Genomic DNA, 21,931 nt, shown 5'->3' on the forward strand with positions numbered 1-21,931 from the left:
TGGATACAAGTTTCCTTCTGATTTGATGCCTCTTTTTTTAAATTGGGGTTTCAAATTATTGCTGTGGTTTGTTGCCGTTCCTTATTGCCATGCCTACCTGTTCAGACTAAGATCAATATGGATGACGTGAGGGCTTTCCAGTTGTTTGAAGCAGCTACACTGAAGTGTCCATGTCTCCGCTACATTAACATAACCGTTAACAGCAGGTTTCTGTTGCAGCGCCACAGAATCAACGGTTTCTTTTCTGCACTTAGTCCCACATTCATAGCAAGAAGAAGCAGAGAAACTAACTGTTAGACACCATGACAACGGGGAGGGATTAAGGCCCGTCTGAGACGGCATAACCAGTATTAGAATCTACCAGCACAAGATATTAACTATGAATGTTTTTGACATGCCGCAAGCACAAAAGCCACTGCTCAATATAATGGACCCACATCCATGAGAAGCATGTTGACACCTCTTGAGAACACAAATAACTGCCGACTGATCAATCCTGTTTTCTCCCCAGATATGCAGGGGTCATTTCTACCTTTTTATACTGTAACAAATGTCCAAAAGATGGGTGAAGCCTTCCTTTATAGCAACACGTGTGACTTGCTTGTTATGATTTTCAGTCGGTGTCAAACTGTCAAATGTATTTTCAAAACTTCAGTTAAAAAAAAAAAGCACAGATGAATGTTCACTGTGGGCAGCATGTTTGTTTAGAATAGAAAGTGCCAAAGACTGATGTGCTCTTGCTTTTCCATCTTAACAGTGATTGAGATCAATTATTGCATCCGATGGTTGTTTGTTTTTGTTTTTTTTGTTTTTTTCTGTGTTGCAAGATGAAAGCCAATAAAGGAAAAGACAAATGTGGCTTCATGAAATGACTGATGCGTGTCTTTATTGAAGATTGCTCTGCTCTGTTACCATTAGTTTGTCAAGGCAAGTTTAAAAATGTACCAAACAAACATAAAGATGAATACTGTGATTACATCATAAACTTGCCACTACAATAATGTACAGATTTAATTACTATTTTAATAACTTTTTTAAGGTGAACTGCTTCATTTGCCAAATACAATTTTGATGTAGACTGTAAACAAATGTCAAGAGTAAAAGGTGTTTTTGTAGTGAACTTTACTTTGACGTGAGTGAAATGAGAACGTATGATTGTGTACCTCCCTCCAGTGGCCACGGTAAGATACTACAACACTCCACTAAATTAGTTATACTGCCCTCCAGTGGCCACGCCTCTACAAGACGAGGCTTACATTCGCTATTGATTTAGTTTTGAGTCCATGACTTATTTTCGTAGTGAGTGCTTCCCAACAGTTTTACAGAGATTTAGAAAACAGCTTAGAGCATTGTTCTACAGCTCGGTCCGACGTGCATTGAAGACGGGAGGGGGGCTATCTCAACATACTGAGCATCTCTGATGCTACTACGGCTTGTTGAGTTGAGATCGTTGCCAAGTAACGTTAGACTGTCGACTCTGGTCCAATCACTGTTGGTGACAGATGTCACGTGCTTTAAACTGACCAACCAGAGAGGCGTTAGCGTCACTACGACCTGTTGAGGTTTATCCAAGTCTTCACGCCAACACGTCCCACGTTCACCCGGCGTTACTTTGCTGGCTAAACACCCCGCTGCCCCGATGGAACACACGTTCGCGTCTTGAAGAAGACAGTGCTGGCTCTCGTACTGGTTCCTCATTTGGTAAGACGGCTCATTTGTTCCTCCGTTGCACGGACGCTAGAAGGGCTGCTAATGCTAGTCAGGCGTAACGCTAACGGTCCGTGTGTTGTGATGCGCGTAATACGGACGCAGCCTCCACTGTCAGCTCCACGTCTCATGGTGCAGGAAGAGAAGATTCATCTTAACTTCTTGTTTCATTCATTCTGCAATGTTTTATTATATTCAATGAAATATGTCAGAAGTACATTTTACCTTTCTTCCTGATTTTGCCAATAATATTTTTAACCATTTGCCTTCATCCCTGTTGACCTGATAACAATAACACAAGTATGTTGCAAACAAACTCCTAGTAATTGTTGTAAATATGTTAACTGCCTGTCATGTCTTCAGCATAACACTCATGTAACCCTCATGTCTTCAGCGTAACACTCATGTAACCCTCATGTCTTCAGCGTAACACTCATGTAACCCTCATGTCATCAGCGTAACACTCATGTAACCCTCATGTCTTCAGCGTAACACTCATGTAACCCTCATGTCATCAGCGTAACACTCATGTAACCCTCATGTCTTCAGTGTAACACTCATGTAACCCTCATGTCTTCAGCGTAACACTCATGTAACCCTCATGTAACCCTCATGTCTTCAGGGTAACACTCATGTCTTCAGCGTAACACTCATGGCTTTAGCGTAACACTCATATCTTTAGCGTAACACTCATGTAACCCTCATGTCATCAGCGTAACACTCATGTAACCCTCATGTCATCAGCGTAACACTCATATCTTTAGCGTAACACTCATGTAACCCTCATGTCATCAGCGTAACACTCATGTAACCCTCATGTAACACTCATATCTTTAGCGTAACACTCATGTAACCCTCATGTCTTCAGCGTAACACTCATGTAACCCTCATGTTTTCAGCGTAACACTCATGTAACCCTCATGTCTTCAGTGTAACACTCATGTAACCCTCATGTCTTCAGCGTAACACTCATGTAACCCTCATGTCTTCAGCGTAACACTCATGTAACCCTCATGTAACCCTCATGTCTTCAGGGTAACACTCATGTCTTCAGCGTAACACTCATGGCTTTAGCGTAACACTCATGTAACCCTCATGTCATCAGCGTAACACTCATGTAACCCTCATGTCATCAGCGTAACACTCATGTAACCCTCATGTCATCAGCGTAACACTCATGTAACCCTCATGTCTTCAGCGTAACACTCATGTAACCCTCATGTCTTCAGCGTAACACTCATGTAACCCTCATGTCTTCAGTGTAACACTCATGTAACCCTCATGTCTTCAGCGTAACACTCATGTAACCCTCATGTCATCAGCGTAACACTCATGTAACCCTCATGTCTTCAGCGTAACACTCATATCTTTAGCGTAACACTCATGTAACCCTCATGTCATCAGCGTAACACTCATGTAACCCTCATGTCTTCAGCGTAACACTCATGTAACCCTCATGTAACACTCATATCTTTAGCGTAACACTCATGTAACCCTCATGTCTTCAGCGTAACACTCATGTAACCCTCATGTCTTCAGCGTAACACTCATGTAACCCTCATGTCTTCAGTGTAACACTCATGTAACCCTCATGTCTTCAGCGTAACACTCATGTAACCCTCATGTCTTCAGCGTAACACTCATGTAACCCTCATGTCTTCAGGGTAACACTCATGTAACCCTCATGTAACACTCATATCTTTAGCGTAACACTCATGTAACCCTCATGTCTTCAGCGTAACACTCATGTAACCCTCATGTCTTCAGCGTAACACTCATGTAACCCTCATGTCTTCAGTGTAACACTCATGTAACCCTCATGTCTTCAGCGTAACACTCATGTAACCCTCATGTCTTCAGCGTAACACTCATGTAACCCTCATGTCTTCAGGGTAACACTCATGTAACCCTCATGTCTTCAGCGTAACACTCATGTAACCCTCATATCTTCAGGGTAACACTCATGTCTTCAGCGTAACACTCATGTAACCCTCATGTCTTCAGCGTAACACTCATGTAACCCTCATGTCTTCAGCGTAACATTCATGTAACCCTCATGTAACACTCATATCTTTAGCGTAACACTCATGTAACCCTCATGTCTTCAGCGTAACACTCATGTAACCCTCATGTCTTCAGTGTAACACTCATGTAACACTCATGTCTTCAGCGTAACACTCATGGCTTCAGCGTAACACTCATGGCTTTAGCGTAACACTCATGTAACACTCATGTCTTTAGTGTAACACTCATGTAACCCTCATGTCATCAGCGTAACACTCATGTAACCCTCATGTCTTCAGCGTAACACTCATATCTTTAGCGTAACACTCATGTAACCCTCATGTCATCAGCGTAACACTCATGTAACCCTCATGTCTTCAGCGTAACACTCATGTAACCCTCATGTCTTCAGCGTAACACTCATGTAACCCTCATGTCTTCAGTGTAACACTCATGTAACCCTCATGTCTTCAGCGTAACACTCATGTAACCCTCATGTCTTCAGCGTAACACTCATGTAACCCTCATGTCTTCAGGGTAACACTCATGTCTTCAGCGTAACACTCATGTAACCCTCATGTCATCAGCGTAACACTCATATCTTTAGCGTAACACTCATGTAACACTCATGTCTTTAGTGTAACACTCATGTAACCCTCATGTCATCAGCGTAACACTCATGTAACCCTCATGTCATCAGCGTAACACTCATGTAACCCTCATGTCTTCAGCGTAACACTCATATCTTTAGCGTAACACTCATGTAACCCTCATGTCATCAGCGTAACACTCATGTAACCCTCATGTCTTCAGCGTAACACTCATGTAACCCTCATGTCTTCAGTGTAACACTCATGTAACCCTCATGTCTTCAGCGTAACACTCATGTAACCCTCATGTCTTCAGCGTAACACTCATGTAACCCTCATGTCTTCAGGGTAACACTCATGTCTTCAGCGTAACACTCATGGCTTTAGCGTAACACTCATGTAACACTCATGTCTTTAGTGTAACACTCATGTAACCCTCATGTCATCAGCGTAACACTCATGTAACCCTCATGTCATCAGCGTAACACTCATGTAACCCTCATGTCTTCAGCGTAACACTCATGTAACCCTCATGTCTTCAGCGTAACACTCATGTCATCAACGTAACACTCATGTAACCCTCATGTCTTCAGCGTAACCCTCATGTCTTCAGCGTAACACTCATGGCTTTAGCGTAACACTCATGTAACGCTCATGTCTTTAGCGTAACACTCATGTAACCCTCATGTCATCAGCGTAACACTCATGTAACCCTCATGTCTTCAGCGTAACACTCATGTAACCCTCATGTCTTCAGTGTAACACTCATGTAACCCTCATGTCTTCAGCGTAACACTCATGTAACCCTCATGTCTTCAGCGTAACACTCATGTAACCCTCATGTCTTCAGGGTAACACTCATGTCTTCAGCGTAACACTCATGGCTTTAGCGTAACACTCATGTAACACTCATGTCTTTAGTGTAACACTCATGTAACCCTCATGTCATCAGCGTAACACTCATGTAACCCTCATGTCATCAGCGTAACACTCATGTAACCCTCATGTCTTCAGCGTAACACTCATGTAACCCTCATGTCTTCAGCGTAACACTCATGTCATCAACGTAACACTCATGTAACCCTCATGTCTTCAGCGTAACCCTCATGTCTTCAGCGTAACACTCATGGCTTTAGCGTAACACTCATGTAACGCTCATGTCTTTAGCGTAACACTCATGTAACCCTCATGTCTTCAGCGTAACACTCATGTCATCAACGTAACACTCATGTAACCCTCATGTCTTCAGCGTAACACTCATGTCATCAACGTAACACTCATGTAACGCTCATGTCTTCAGCGTAACACTCATGTCTTCAGCGTAACACTCATGTCTTTAGCGTAACACTCATATCTTTAGCGTAACACTCATGTAACCCTCATGTCTTCAGCGTAACACTCATGTAACGCTCATGTCTTCAGCGTAACACTCATGGCTTTAGCGTAACGCTCATGTCTTCAGCGTAACACTCATGTCTTCAGCGTAACACTCATGTCTTCAGCGTAACCCTCATGTCTTCAGCGTAGCACTCATATCTTTAGCGTAACACTCATGTAACCCTCATGTCTTCAGCGTAACACTCATGTCATCAACGTAACACTCATGTAACCCTCATGTCTTCAGCGTAACACTCATGTAACGCTCATGTCTTTAGCGTAACACTCATGTAACCCTCATGTCTTCAGCGTAACACTCATGTCATCAACGTAACACTCATGTAACCCTCATGTCTTCAGCGTAACACTCATGTAACGCTCATGTCTTCAGCGTAACACTCATGTCTTCAGCGTAACACTCATGGCTTTAGCGTAACACTCATGTCTTCAGCGTAACACTCATGTAACCCTCATGTCTTCAGCGTAGCACTCATATCTTTAGCGTAACACTCATGTAACCCTCATGTCTTCAGCGTAACACTCATGTCTTTAGCGTAACACTCATGTCTTCAGCGTAACACTCATGTAACCCTCATGTCTTCAGCGTAACACTCATATCTTTAGCGTAACACTCATGTAACCCTCATGTCTTCAGCGTAACACTCATGTAACCCTCATGTCTTTAGCGTAACACTCATGTTACCCTCATGTCTTCAGCGTAACCCTCATGTAACCCTCATGTCTTCAGCGTAACACTCATGTAACCCTCATGTCTTCAGCGTAACACTCATGTAACCCTCATGTCTTCAGCGTAACACTCATGTAACCCTCATGTCTTCAGCGTAACACTTGTGTAACACTCATGTAACACTCATGTCTTCAGCGTAACACTTGTGTAACCCTCATGTCTTTAGCGTAACACTCATGTAACCCTCATGTCTTCAGCGTAACACTCATGTAACCCTCATGTCTTCAGCGTAACCCTCATGTAACCCTCATGTCTTTAGCGTAACACTCATGTAACGCTCATGTCTTCAGCGTAACACTCATGTCTTCAGTGTAACACTCATGTAACCCTCATGTCTTCAGCGTAACACTCATGTAACCCTCATGTCTTCAGTGTAACACTCATGTAACACTCATGTTTTCAGCGTAACACTTGTGTAACACTCATGTCTTCAGCGTAACACTCATGTAACCCTCATGTAACCCTAATGTCTTCAGTGTAACACTCATGTCTACTGTACATTTGGATGTTTGCAGTGAAGTTGGAGATACTAAACACAATCTGTTTCACAGAGGAAAGCAATGAGAAATTGCTCAAGTTCTCCTCCAATCCACGTGCACGTGGACGATGCCATAGCGGTCCATGTGCATGTGAAGAGTCCACAGGTTAGAGAGCTACTTGGCTATCTGTCAAAGTGTTGTCTTTGGTGATCTCTTTTCACTTTTTATTGTTTTATTGTAAATGTGCACATTTTTAAAAATGTGTATCTTCTTGATCTTATTCTATTTCATATTTCCTGATAACAAGTTATGTTGTTTTGAAAATCATAACACTCAGTTCTGTTAGTACACTACCTTCTCATATGCTGTAGTTGTGATGCAGCATAAAGACCTCACAGATGACTTTGACCTGCTGCTGCACACACTGTGTTTTAAAGGGGAAGACCAAGGTCGACAGAGCAAAGCTCCATCCCACAGCAAAGGTCAAAACTCGGGTGCCATGGATACCACCAGGAAAGGCCTCTGTACGGGATGCTTCATACAAGTGGGAGGTAACACAACTGAAAGTAAAAGTACACCTAAATCCATCCTCTGCTCATCCAGTTAAAGACACTGTGGTATTTAACGTGTCATTTGCACCAAGGGGCCAACACACTGCCTTGAGATCACACAACCGCTCCCTGAACCGCTCCCTGAACCGGGACCTGAACCAGGACCTGAACATTCCCAGTCTGTGCTGCGGTTAGCGGACCTCACATCAGAAGAAGAAGAAGGGCTGCACGGGCGAATCAGCCAGTATGAGAGGAAGATTGAGAGCTTACTGACTGAAGTCAGCTCTCTGAGGAACGAGGTCAGTTTCCTTGATCAGCTGTTTGGCTTAAAGGCATAAACAGATTTGCCGTTTTAGAACCACATTTTATTTGAGACCTTATTTATGCTTCATTGTCCCTTTTAATAGGATTATTATTATACAGTTACACTGATGGTAAATGCCCAATATCATTTAGTTTTAAAGGGGCACTCCACTGTTCTCAATACTAAACAGCTGTATAACATCGTCTGTGGCTCTGAATGACGTCACAACAGTCTGAGGAAATATCCCTGAAGATGTCATCAGCATAACAAGTTTCTAACAGAACGCTGTGTTGGAGATTGACAGATGTGTGCATTTACAAGGCAGGGAAGGTCTAATGAAATGTTTTATCCAGTTGCATGATGGGAAATCAAGGTTTAAAAGACGCACCAATCAAACTACATACTAAGTACTAGACGTTAGTATTTCTCAGTCTCTGCTACATTAATTCTGACCATGTTTTAATAGAAGTCGAGGATGAGGGCTGATAATAGAGTTTGTTCTTGTTTATCTCTTCAACACCTCCACCGACAGCTCTGTCTTATTGTTTTAAAGCTAGAGTGCAGATGACATGTTAGCTCGTGGAATAGACCTGAAAGCCTGGCTCCATTCCAGTGAGGGACACACTGAACCTCTCACCTTGGGTACTGTCAATAACAAGGCTTCTATTGGCCAACGAGCGACACGCCCACTTCATGAGAATCCCATGTAGTTTGCATTTTTTTGCATGCATTATATTTTCCAATATTCTAAAATGGTGAATTTGAATATTTCTGCATACTCGGGTCCCTAAACAATCTCAGGAATGTTGATAGCACATATCCTTCAATGTTTTGTGATTCACTGCTAATCTATAGCTAATGGCTACATGAGGACATTCTAAAGTCAGTGTCATCAAATGATAAACAAGTCCAGATTAGCCTTATGGAATAATTATATACCAATACTTCTAACGTATATTAGTCTTTTTAATGGAAAATGAAATGGAGAATATAACTTGTTAGAAACACAACAGTGTTGTTTGTTCATAATGTGTCTGGTGCAGGTTGAACTGCAGAAGAAGGAGCAGCTGCTGGAGCGTCAGTCGGAGCAGCTGAGTGTCTCCCAGCGGGTGATCGCTGAGCAGGAGGAGGAGCTGGCTGAGGTGACCGAGGAGAACACACGCCTACGCCTATCCATGGAGAAGATGCTCGAGGACACCCATCACGACAGGCAAGTGTTACACTGAACACCTTTCTGGGGCTCCACATGAGAACGGGTTGACAGGAAGTACAATCAGTGGGATTTATGTGTAATATGTTGAGCCATTCGGATAGCTGTGAGTTAACTTAATAAGTTGCTATGCAAAATATGAGAGATTATTAGACTGAGCTGTGTGAAATGATCCAAGTCAGCCCTATGCTGTCTCATTGTTTTACATGTCCTGTATTGGTATCTTGGATGTATTGCACATGCAGCAATGATGTTTAAACCCTCCATGAAGAAGAGAATAGAATCAAAGGTGTGGAGTCACCTGTCACACAAGCTGGATCCACTACAGCCTCGTTCTACACCCACTGCTCTGGGTTTTTAAAGCATGTGTATTGTCATGAAAGTACTCTTCACAAATATGTGTTGTTTTGTACGAGGGTTGGTAAAACGAGTGCTTTGTACACTGAGAACAAGCCGCTGGACAACGGTTCTACCAGACTGACAAAAGGCAGAAAGAGAAAAAGATGCTCTGAGGCCGTTGAATAAGAACAAGGAATCACCATTCATGGCTCAAACAGATGGAAGCTTTAAAAAGGAATAAGTTCCTGTTTCTGAGTCGTGTCACAAACACGCTGTCAAAAGATGGAATGGTTCATATTAACAGAAGGTTAGTTTAGGGTTAGCAGTATTGGAGTTGGATCAATGAATGCACAACATATGGACAAATAGAGTAAAACTATTCAGCCACTGACATATGTCACGTTGAGTGAGCGTGGGTCATTTATGCCATGTTTGTTCTCCCCTGGCATGTTATTCATTCTTCTTCTGCTTTTGCATGCATACATATACATATATGTATATATACACATACATATATCAACTATTACCAACGTAAGCAATACATTGAGTGTCTGAACTATACTCCTTTTGTTGAAGGAAAGAACATCAACAAACCAGGTGACATCAAACCTTTGACTGTACATGATTTGTCTTTGTGCACAATTAGCTTTTAAATAAAACAAAATACACATTAACATCTACTATTCTAGGTGCTCCAGGTTCTCACTGAGGACTGGATCACGGTTGATAAATAGATATAAAATGCTGCTGGCTGTCCTTACTCATTCAGAGGTTTCATAGCAACAGGGACCAACAGCAGCAGAAGGTTGTGGTTTATGGGATGGCTGTGGTTGGACACATTACCATGGTGATAGGACAGTGGGGTCTGTTTGCAGCCTGTTATTGTGCCGTCCAGTTTGACTAGTTTTGAAAGCTTTGCATAGTTCTTGATATACAGCTGCATTTGGTTGTTGCCCTAGTACCTGTACTAAAGATCTGAATCTGAACCACGACGCAATATTAAGAGTGAGTCTACTTTCTATTAGGGATTGGTCCACTCTGTTTAAAGTGAGGTGGCTGACCTCATTGGTCTAACACAGTAACTGGTACTCACTAGCTCCACCTCCTGGTTAAATAGAGGTTTGACAGGTTGTTCTTGTTACCATTTATTTTGTCTTGGTGACATTCAACAAAAGATGAGTTGTGTAACGTGGTTAGTGTACATGTCTCATGTGCCACCACTAAAGCCTTGTCCTCCTGCAGAACCAGGACTCATTACGTCATTGTGAAACGTCTTGTTTGCAGACAGGACCGTGTGCAGCAGGACAAAGATGCTCTGCTCAGGAAGCTGGTGGAGGCTGAGATGGACGGGACAGCAGCTGCCGAGCAGGTGTCCGCCCTGCGGGGATCAGTTTCCGGACTGTGCGGCGCTGTGGGCAGTGTGAGTGTAACTCAATGTGAGGTACTCCTCTTGAGTCCTGGAGGTCCGGAGCTGGAGCAACAGGCTGCTTTTACATTAAAGGCAATTCCAAAGTGTAGTTAGTCATACATGTTAATGTTGATATTCAATGAGTTTTCAGAATAAGTTCCCACAGCCTTCTTTGGTAAACATGTGTCTCTCTTCCTGCTGAAGAGGCCGTCTGGCTCTGACTCGTCAGTCTTGGCCCGGCAGAAGGAGCTGTTGCTACAGAAACTGGAGACTTTTGAGGCCACAAACCGAACTCTGCGGCAGCTTCTCAGAGACCAGCAGGGCTCCCAGGTACTGTGTATAAGGCATCCTCAAACTACAGACTGCGATGCTGACTGACTCGTGTTCTTCAGCATCAATAACAGCACATGTTTATTGAGCAGATGGAGTCAATCCGAGAGTCCGAGCAGAAGGACGCGTTACTCCAGAGACTGGCCGACACGGAGGCAGACAATGCTGTGAGTGTGATGGAAGCAGCGCCATGTTGTGTCTGTTTTAGCTTTCTGTCTTTCGTGAGCCTTTCCCCATGTATTGTGTTTGTTTATTTATTTATTTCCATTGTTGCCCTTGTGTATAACATGAGTAAAGCTTGCCTCATTTCCCCTTCTACAGCACCTTGTGGTGAAACTTGAAGAGAAAGACAGAGAGGTTAATCAGCTCTCCAAACATATAGATACTGAAAAGGTACTGATAGCACAGTACTGTTTACAGTAAATACAGCTCTGTCCATCTGTGGAGCTAAAACAATATCTTTCCAGAAGAATGTAATCCTTTACTTACAGCGTAATACATATTTGTCCCTAATATAAAGTCTACTGTATTCTGGACATGCAGGACAATGCAAAGAGCACAGCTGATGTGTCTAAGAGTCTGGAGTCAACCAGAGCTCATTTACAAGGACAGCTGCGAAGCAAAGAAGCTGAGAACAACCGGCTGTCTGTGCAAGTGAAGGTTTGTCATGAGATCTGTCGGCTCTAGCATCAGTCTGATAATCTGCTACACCAATAGACAGTGAACACAGCCATAATCCTTGGTTCTGTCCTTTCCATCGGTTCAGAACCTGGAGCGAGCAGCCCACCAGCAGAAGGTGGAGGTGGAGCATCTGAAGGAGCAGCTGGCGAGGCGAAGGCAGCAGGCCGGTGCAGACCGAGAGGCTCTGAAACGAGCCGCGCGGAGCCAGAAACAGAGAGCTGAGCGCAGCGAGGACACCGCAGACCAGTTGAGCATCCAGCTACTGGACACGGTACTGTGGCCGGGTCACAGAGCAGACTGTAGTCAGACACACGCAAGGCATCTTAGGTCCATATCAGTCATTTAACATCATCACCAGGAGCTTTGGTCAATTATTAGATTACAGGCTTGTAACAGGTTTCCCTGTTACCCGGTGAGTCTCGGCCTTGCACAGAGGCAGCACACAGCTTGGGGTAGTTCAACATGCTTTTATTATCAACAATCACACATACAGGCTCGGTGACGCTCTTCCCTCTCGCCTCTCAGTCCCTCCTGCTCTTTATTGGGAAGAGACAAACCGATTAACCCCAGCTGAGGCTGATTAACCCTCAGCCCCAGCTGAGACTGATTAGACATCATTCTGCCACTGTTCCCTCAGCCACACCCCCGCTCCACCCACTCTACAGCTGAGTCTAACCACACCCCGCTGCCACAGGGCTATAAAGAAACACTTATTCAGTTATTCCTATTGGTTGTTTCTATCAGTTCAAGCCCCATCACACACACACACACACACACGCCTCTTTAGTAACAGAATCAAGGACAATGAATCCCTGTCCCACCTTTTATGTCTTTTTGACAGGAGAAGCAGGTTGCCGATGCGCTGTCAGCAGCTGAGACCTGGCAGGGTCACCATGCCCAAGAGGTGAAAGACAAGAGGAGACTGGAGACTGAACTGTCGCTGTTGAACAGGTAACTACAACTCTGTTATGCCACGAGCAATGAGATGATTGGCTCACAGTGGAACGCCGGCAGTCAGCTGATTGAGTTGGAAGCAAGGAGGGCAGAAAGCGGAGAGGTCATATAGCGTCATATCAACACAGGTGCAGTAACATCTGGTCTGCACGGGGCCAAAGGCTCAGTAGTGGGTGTACGGTCATAGAACATGAGGACGACTGGTTCACTCAGGGAGGGTGTCATATGGGTGAGATTAACTAATTGAAGATTTTTAATAAAAGACCATAAACAAGTGTTCTAATTGAATACATGCTATTGTATATCAGCCACCATCCATTGCAGCTCACTAAAGGTTCCTTCAGGCCAAGCACACTTTACGAGCTCCATCCCTTTGTTTCTAGTCTGCTGTGACCCTTCAACATCTCCTGTTACACTGAGCATGTGTCAGAGCCCGAAGCCCATATATATATATATATATATATATATATATATATATATATATATATATATATATGTATATATATGTATATGTATATATATATATATATATATATATATATATATATATATGTGTATATATATATATATATGTATGTATATATATATATATATATATATATATACATATATATATATACATGTATATATATATATATATATATATATATATATACATATATATATACATGTGTATATATATATATATATATACATATATATATACATGTATATATATATGTATATATATATATTTAGCTACTATTTTAGTTACACATTTACATTACAGACATTATCATCTAGTGGAAAGTGTTTCAAATAAAGCATGAAGATCGGTAACCAGCTGTAACTAGTGAAAGAACCTTCGTGATGAAACCCTTTAAGCGTATTTCTCAAACTATGAAACCGTCTAATCCGCCATTTTGGTCATATACAATAAAATAAGCCGAGTGTTGTGCTTGCAGCCGTATAGCAGCGCTGACGGAGCAGCTGCAGACTACAGTGGATGAAGGCTGGGCAGAGAGAGAGGCCCTGCTGCATGACCTGCATGGACTGACCACAGAGAGCTCTGCTGCCCAACTGGAGAAGCAGTCCCTCAAGGTAACCTCACCATTGCCTGATCAAAATGCCTTTATGTCTTGGATGTCCATTCACTTTCCAATAGGCTTACATTGACTTATGTAGCATCAGGAGGGTCAGGTGTCATTATATAACGTGTGTTCCTGTCAGGCTACATCGTCTGCAGTGGAGGAGAAGCTGGCCCTGAGTCAGTCAGAGCTCCAGCAGGTCAGAGCCTCAATCCAGCAATATGAAAGCCTGCTGGACAGCTATAAGATCCAGGTATGCGACGCAGACATGCACACCGAATGCAACACTGAGATTTGTATTGAACCGGATCAAATGCACTGATATGTAAGAGTTAAGTTCAACTTTGAGTCTTCATTTTAATATCAATTCAATTCAGTTTATTTTATTTTATATAGCTCAGAATCACAAATTACAAATTTGCCTCAGAGGGCTTTACGATCTGTACACATACGAGATTCCACATTACAGAGTTACAACACATGTAACGAGTTTGACAGAAATGTATGAATAATTAGTACATACAATAACAAAAATACACAAGTAAAAACTCCAAAGCATCATCAACAGAAGAGGTTTTTAGACATAGAAAGTGTTTGAGTGGCCCATAATAAAACATACACTTAGTTATTGTCCAATGTTGCACCACCCTCCATGAAGAATTCCATATGTGAAAACATACTTGGCAATAAAAGGTTCTGATTCTGATTCTGAAATATATCTCAAAGCAGCAAGATGAAGGGGGTTAACACAGTATGTTAATGAGTATGAATGTAAGTTAGTCCTGATGGACAGGTGGTACCTTGCATGGTAGCTCCTCCCATCAGTGTATGAATGTTAGTTAGTCCTGATGGACAGGTGGTACCTTGCATGGTAGCTCCTCCCATCAGTGTGTGAATGTTAGATAGTCCTGATGGACAGGTGGTACCTTGCATGGTAGCTCCTCCCATCAGTGTATGAATGTTAGTTAGTCCTGATGGACAGGTGCACCTTTCATGGTAGCTCCTCCCATCAGTGTATGAATGTTAGTTAGTCCTGATGGACAGGTGGTACCTTGCATGGTAGCTCCTCCCATCAGTGTGTGAATGTTAGATAGTCCTGATGGACAGGTGGTACCTTGCATGGTAGCTCCTCCCATCAGTGTGTGAATGTTAGTTAGTCCTGATGGACAGGTGGTACCTTTCATGGTAGCTCCTCCTATCAGTGTGTGAATGTTAGATAGTCCTGATGGACAGGTGGTACCTTGCATGGTAGCTCCTCCCATCAGTGTGTGAATGTTAGATAGTCCTGATGGACAGGTGGTACCTTTCATGGTAGCTCCTCCCATCAGTGTGTGAATGTTAGATAGTCCTGATGGACAGGTGGTACCTTGCATGGTAGCTCCTCCCATCAGTGTATGAATGTTAGATAGTCCTGATGGACAGGTGGTACCTTGCATGGTAGCTCCTCCCATCAGTGTATGAATGTTAGTTAGTCCTGATGGACAGGTGCACCTTTCATGGTAGCTCCTCCCATCAGTGTATGAATGTTAGTTAGTCCTGATGGACAGGTGGTACCTTGCATGGTAGCTCCTCCCATCAGTGTGTGAATGTTAGATAGTCCTGATGGACAGGTGGTACCTTGCATGGTAGCTCCTCCCATCAGTGTATGAATGTTAGATAGTCCTGATGGACAGGTGGTACCTTGCATGGTAGCTCCTCCCATCAGTGTATGAATGTTAGTTAGTCCTGATGGACAGGTGCACCTTTCATGGTAGCTCCTCCCATCAGTGTATGAATGTTAGTTAGTCCTGATGGACAGGTGGTACCTTGCATGGTAGCTCCTCCCATCAGTGTGTGAATGTTAGCTAGTCCTGATGGACAGGTGGTACCTTGCATGGTAGCTCCTCCCATCAGTGTATGAATGTTAGTTAGTCCTGATGGACAGGTGGTACCTTGCATGGTAGCTCCTCCCATCAGTGTGTGAATGTTAGCTAGTCCTGATGGACAGGTGGTACCTTGCATGGTAGCTCCTCCCATCAGTGTATGAATGTTAGTTAGTCCTGATGGACAGGTGGTACCTTGCATGGTACCTCCTCCCATCAGTGTGTGAATGTTAGATAGTCCTGATGGACAGGTGGTACCTTGCATGGTAGCTCCTCCCATCAGTGTGTGGATGTTAGTTAGTCCTGATGGACAGGTGGTACCTTGCATGGTAGCTCCTCCCATCAGTGTGTGAATGTTAGATAGTCCTGATGGACAGGTGGTACCTTTCATGGTAGCTCCTCCCATCAGTGTGTGAATGTTAGATAGTCCTGATGGACAGGTGGTACCTTGCATGGTAGCTCCTCCCATCAGTGTGTGAATGTTAGTTAGTCCTGATGGACAGGTGGTACCTTACATGGTAGCTCCTCCCATCAGTGTATGAATGTTAGTTAGTCCTGATGGACAGGTGGTACCTTACATGGTAGCTCCTCCCATCAGTGTATGAATGTTAGTTAGTCCTGATGGACAGGTGGTACCTTGCATGGTAGCTCCTCCCATCAGTGTATGAATGTTAGTTAGTCCTGATGGACAGGTGGTACCTTACATGGTAGCTCCTCCCATCAGTGTGTGAATGATGTCATGTAACATTAAAGAGCTTTGAGGAAGACTAGAAAAGATCTATACAGTCCATTTACCATTGAGTAAGGCCAAACAAGCAACTCTGTAAATAGAATCACCATAGTCTAGCTTAGTCATTTCCAAATTAGGGTTGCCAAATATATAAGCAGAATTTCTTCCGTAATCTTTTATTTAACGTTTCTATCTGAAGTACACTTGTGAGCCACATGAGAGAGCCTAAATATTCATATTGTTCTGTTAATTGTAGTCTGTAACATTTATAACATTGAATCTACTATTAAAGGCAAGAGTACATTCTGTTAAACAAATGTATATCTCTTCTAAATGGCTGGTTTACCTCTTCAAGATCATTTATATTGATGTGGAAATGGTCATTGATGCACAAATGTGCCCCCCTAACAATTTATAGATTAGGCCTATTGTGAATTGGGTTGCGTTGGGTTGTCATTTCTAAAAGGTGTCCCCCCAGGGTTCGGGTTAGTGTTTGGGTAACACTGGTCTAGCTGAGACAGGAAGACGTTGAGACTTCCAATGTGATGCTTCAAATTTAGATTTTTGTCCAACCAAGTGCAACGGTATTTATATGTATCAGCAAACTCAATACAAGCACTTCAAGTATAGAGTTTGCTTTTAAAAGCAGTTTCAAAGTATGAGTATGATATTGTGATAGCATGGACACTGTTAATGCTCATCAAAAGTCCAAAGCCATTGATGTTTCTGTACAGGTTGGAGAAACCCGGGCCGAAGCAGACGAGTACCGTGCTCGGGTGGCTCAGGCGGAGCAGGAGGCCCAGGCGGTGCGCAGGGCGCTGGAGCAGGAGGTGGAGGAGGTGCGCAGCGAGCTGCTGGGGCGGCTGGCACCCTTAGAGCCTCTTCCCGAAGCCTTACGGCGCTCTGACCTGCAGCTGCAGGAGGCCCGGGACAGGGAGCGCAGCCAGGAGAGACGCAGCATGGAGCTCAGCACCACGCTGACCGACCTCTGCATGAAGGTCAACAGTTAGCATCACAACATCAGGATTTAAGTTCTAACTGGACAATTATTCAGCTATTAAAACATTGATATGGGGAAGATGGTCAATCTAAACACTGGCCTCCATACTACATTTTACATTGTAAAATGTAAGGTTAACTTTTGCTTATAACTTTATTTCTGCTAGCTTTTAAAGCAGCACATCAGTATTGCTGGAACGTAGTCGGCCACTCACATGCAGTGAGTTTAATACAAGCTGTAGTAGGAAACTAACTCGTAGGACTTGTGTTGTGTTAGGTGGAGACCCAGAGCAGCCAAGTGGAGCTTCTAAGGCAGAAGAACAAGGTTCTGCTGGAGGAGAACCGACAGCTCCAGCAGCGAGGGGACAGTTTGGAGAGGTCAGTCCCCACTTCTGCTTTCCTGCTTTGGCTTTTAACACGCTGCTATTTGGGGATAACCATGATCTGAGTTCCCATCATTTGGGGCCTTTGGGGGATGTTGACAGAAATGTTGCCATGGATTCAGTGGCTTAGCTATTAGCAGTTCCTATTTGCAGTATATACATATATAACTGGAAAACTATAGCATTATAACTCCAGAACATGCATTAATCTGATCATGCGTGTTCTGGAATTATAATGCAAATATTTCCAATGATAATTATTGACGTTTATTCCCAATGAACATCAGATACAATGATATGGAAAGTGTAAGTCACTCCTAATCTAAAATCATGTGTGTATCATGACTTTGTGTTATGAGGATTATGATTTTTAATTTTCTTTGATAGGGTTAGCCTGACCCGTCAGATGGTTTGTTACACGGAACCATCTGAGAAACCGTCACGGGAAACTATTTGGAAAAGGGCATGAGTGGCAGGTGATTGGATAAACCATCTGTCAATCAAACTCTTACCAAAGCCAGTCTGGAGAAAAGCCTTCTTTACTCTTTCTATGAAGAAAAGTTCTCTAGTTCTGATAGAACTGATGCTACTGCAGCATCTACGCCATCTTCTTTGGGAGCTGCCATTGTTGTTCAAACCAACAGCTGCCTCTCTGTGTGGTCACTACACACCGCAGCTCCTGACCTGATTGGTCCGTGATCTGGCTTACCGGACACAAACATTACCTGAAGCCTGACAAGATGGGGTTTGGTGTAATATGTAATAGGGCAATCGGTCTTAAAGATGCTGACTGCATTTAAACACTCAAAGTCGTAAGCAAAGCTGTGAAGTAATGAACCAACCTTAATGATACGAGTCTGTGCTCTGGGTGGCTGGTCATTGTGGCTGTCCTGTCTCGTGTCATCTTACAGAAAGCTGGCTGAGGCTGGCACTCAGAACACCGACCTTCTGGCGGTCCTCACCAAACGGGAAGACACCATCCGCAGCAGTCAGCTCCACCTGGAAGAAAAAACCAGGGAATGTTGTCTGCTGAGCCAAAAGCTGGAGGAAGCTCTGGGGGATGCTCACCAACAGGTCTGAAATATAAAGAGTGTGATTATAGAATACAGTAGTACATCATCATCAGCACTGCCTGCTCACTCATTTCATTGCAGAGGTTCTTTGGCTAAGAAATGCAAGGTTGTGCAGCAAAAAGTAGAAGCTGAGCTCTTCAGTGGCCCCCTCCGGGGCTTGGGTGTAATCATAATTGAACTTGCATGTGTTGAAGTGTGTGTTGTTGATATATTTAGTATATTAGTTATGTACTATTTCACCCTCTGGTGCCCAGTAGTTAAGTCCAGTGTGTCATATTTATGTCCAGATGTCAGAGACCAGAGGACGTGCTGCCACCAAAGAACGCTCCACCCAGTACAAGATACTGGACCTAGAGGCTCAACTTAGCAGGACTACCTCAGAAATCAATCAACTGCGACGCAGCAAGGAGGAGGTAAAGGCCTCCATTAGTATTTTACCCAAAGTGTGCATGTATCTGCTGTCTATAGGTCTCTAAGGTGTGTTTTAATGGTGCTCAGGTGGAGCGGCGGTACCAGAGCCGACTGCAGGATGTAAAGGATCGTCTGGAGCAGTCCGACAGCACCAACCGAAGTCTGCAGAACTACGTCCAGTTCCTCAAAGCCTCCTATGCCAATGTGTTTGGAGACTTGGCTCTGGACAGCTCGCTGCGTGCCCCCTCCCCCATCTGACAGTACGGGGGTCTGAGCCTGTGACTTGGACAGCTGGCGGCTGTAAAGATGTAATGCTTGGTCAGCCTGGTTGCTGGTTTTATACCATTTTGAACCAGTTGGGCTGCTAGTACGGCTTTTCAAATGCCAGACTTGTCTCTGTAAAGAGTATTTAGAACTAATTCAATGTCTAAATGTCATTGGATTAAAAAATACAAATAAAAAGAGATCTTTTGTACTATTAAAGCCCTTAAATGAGGGATTTAAAATGTGTGGTGTCAAAACCCCTGTGACAGACAGCATGTCAACTGTACTCATGGGGGCTTTACATTCTCAAGACACGTCATTTGTTAAAGATCTTGAAGATCTTTCACTTTACTCGTGCTTATTTTTACCGGATGCTTTAATCCACTAAATGCATTTCTAACACCTTGTAGTACTTTTAACAATCAAGTTTGAAAACTACAGACTGAGGGCTTCACAACATACCAGCTATAAAGCAAATTGTTCAATTGACATGTTGTTTGGTGATTTAGGGTGTGCACGTGTAGTGAACTCTTCCTATTTGCATTTCACCTCAAATGTTGATGGTGAAACCGAAGAACCTCTGTCCACAATGCCCATCTGGTGTTTACTGTGTGAACTCTGCTGGCTGCTTCACTTCCAGCCTGACAGGATCGCTGTAGGCGTGTTGACTGTTTCCTCTACTGCAACAATGAGTCATGAGTCATGACAGACTGAACTCATTTTTGAATGAACATACTGAACATAGTTTTTGTGATGCTTTTATCATTTGTTTGTTTATCTTTGCACCAACAGCAAATATCGTCCGGATTATTTTCAGAAGTCCCAAAAGCTACTGTTTTTCACTAAGTAGATTTGATGGCTCCTCTGAGCTGTTTTCTTCAGAAATGTATGATTGGATGTCAAAGTCAGTTAGTATTGTACACGCCCAAAACAATAAGAATTGCTCATGTTTATCAAGCCTTCAGTGTCCTCAGTCATGCAGGTAATATGTCTATGACCAGAGTTAACAGACTGCATACTGTATTTGTACTAAAAGTATTGATTTGTGTGCTTGTTTACATGTATACAATTCTGTAGCCAAGCCACCCACGAGCACCCATTATGTGGCACAATATGTGCTTTGATATATTTGAGCTCTTTGATTGGATGGAGCTGATAACATGATAGCTATGCTGTCCTTTGTCTGGAGGAGACTGTCAGAACAGTTTCACACACTACATTATTGGAACAGCTGTTGCTGGTCCATGGAGAGAGAAGAAGCTGCACACTGTTGTCATGTTGTCCTGTAGCAGCTGTTCCATTATTTACTGTCCATGAGCAGCCTCCAGCCAATCCACAGTAACGATGAAGGATGTAAGATGAAGCTTCCTTTAACTACTAAATGTACTTTTGACTTCACTATGTGAGGGCAGTTCAAATGGAAATGAGGCAGGGAATGTTGTATTATGTGTACTTACGCAGGTTTATGCATGAGTGTATGATCTATATGTTCTATGAGTGCATGTGAATTGTGACTGCGGTCCAGCCAGCCTCCACTTCGAAAAACACAGTCAAGCCAGCCCGCAATTTTTTTTTTCCGGTACGCGTATATACGAGGCATTACGGTAAGAGCGTGTAAGAACTAACTTCAGAATAAGAGCAGACTTCCGGTGAACGTAATAATCAGGAAATACGCATTTAAATACATATATAGTAATAAATTACACTAAATGAATGAGTAAAAAACAAATAGGAAGGTAACTCATCAAATATTGTGACATTCTGATTCTGAGAAGTTCAAAATAAAAGCTCTAGAAAATCAAATTCATGAACATATGTGTCTCTAATTTCAGATTCGATTTCAAAGGAAATGGTCCAAAGTTACAAACTAAATTCACTTGAGATTAATAGAGATGTCACCCAGAGACAATCAAGACATTCTGATGTTTGATTACAAAATGAGAGCCCGTCAAATTCTCCTTTCTGAGCAGACTTCCACTTCGACTTCACCAATAGCAGGAGAGGTACCGTTTTTTAATTTTCGTTTGTTAAGGCCCTATTGTCAAAGATGAGAGCATTTGTAAAAGGTATTGACCATCTCATGATTGTTAAATGAGCTCAATGTGTAACATTTATCATTTAATGTTACACATTGCATTTGTTAATTACTATGTCAAAGTGAATATATGGATAGACTGTCTTTATTACCATGACTTTGTTTAAACAAAGTTGATTCATATACTTAATTGTTGCTTTTATTAAAATATACCAAAATAATTTGGAATACAAGAGAAACTGCCTAAAAATATATTCAGGTTATAATAACTGTATAATTATGTGTACTTTTTGAGGCTGCATCTACATCACTAGACGAACTCACTGACACTGTGACGTCATATATTAGTTTCTGTGAAGACGTGTGTACCCACCAAAACGTACTGCATCTTTAAAAACAATAAACCGTGGTTCACAGCAAGGCTC

General features: G+C 42.9%; 1 protein-coding gene across 3 annotated transcripts; it reads left to right on the forward strand.

Annotated features, from left to right (window-relative positions):
* The first annotated feature begins 1,525 nt into the window (after positions 1-1,525).
* odf2a (outer dense fiber of sperm tails 2a) lies at positions 1,526-19,919 on the forward strand. 3 transcript variants are annotated; one of them, XM_034546629.1, is made up of 19 exons: positions 1,526-1,701; positions 6,978-7,070; positions 7,343-7,456; positions 7,549-7,755; positions 8,804-8,970; positions 10,594-10,729; positions 10,922-11,047; positions 11,140-11,214; positions 11,369-11,440; positions 11,591-11,707; positions 11,814-11,999; positions 12,570-12,679; positions 13,627-13,762; positions 13,892-14,002; positions 17,076-17,339; positions 17,618-17,718; positions 18,635-18,797; positions 19,084-19,209; positions 19,295-19,919. In XM_034546629.1, the coding sequence occupies exons 2-19, from the start codon at positions 6,987-6,989 to the stop codon at positions 19,463-19,465; spliced, it is 2,466 nt and encodes an 821-aa protein (XP_034402520.1). In that variant the 5' UTR covers positions 1,526-1,701; positions 6,978-6,986; the 3' UTR covers positions 19,466-19,919. The 3 variants fall into 3 exon arrangements, with proteins under 3 accessions (XP_034402520.1, XP_034402521.1, XP_034402522.1); XM_034546630.1 differs by lacking the exon at positions 11,369-11,440 and having other exon boundaries at positions 1,548-1,701; XM_034546631.1 differs by lacking the exons at positions 19,084-19,209; positions 19,295-19,919 and adding an exon at positions 18,111-18,199 and having other exon boundaries at positions 1,548-1,701; positions 18,635-18,716.
* Positions 19,920-21,931: the final 2,012 nt, after the last annotated feature.

This window comes from Cyclopterus lumpus, chromosome 12 (assembly GCF_009769545.1).
Source record: "Cyclopterus lumpus isolate fCycLum1 chromosome 12, fCycLum1.pri, whole genome shotgun sequence".
Lineage (NCBI taxonomy): Eukaryota > Metazoa > Chordata > Actinopteri > Perciformes > Cyclopteridae > Cyclopterus > Cyclopterus lumpus.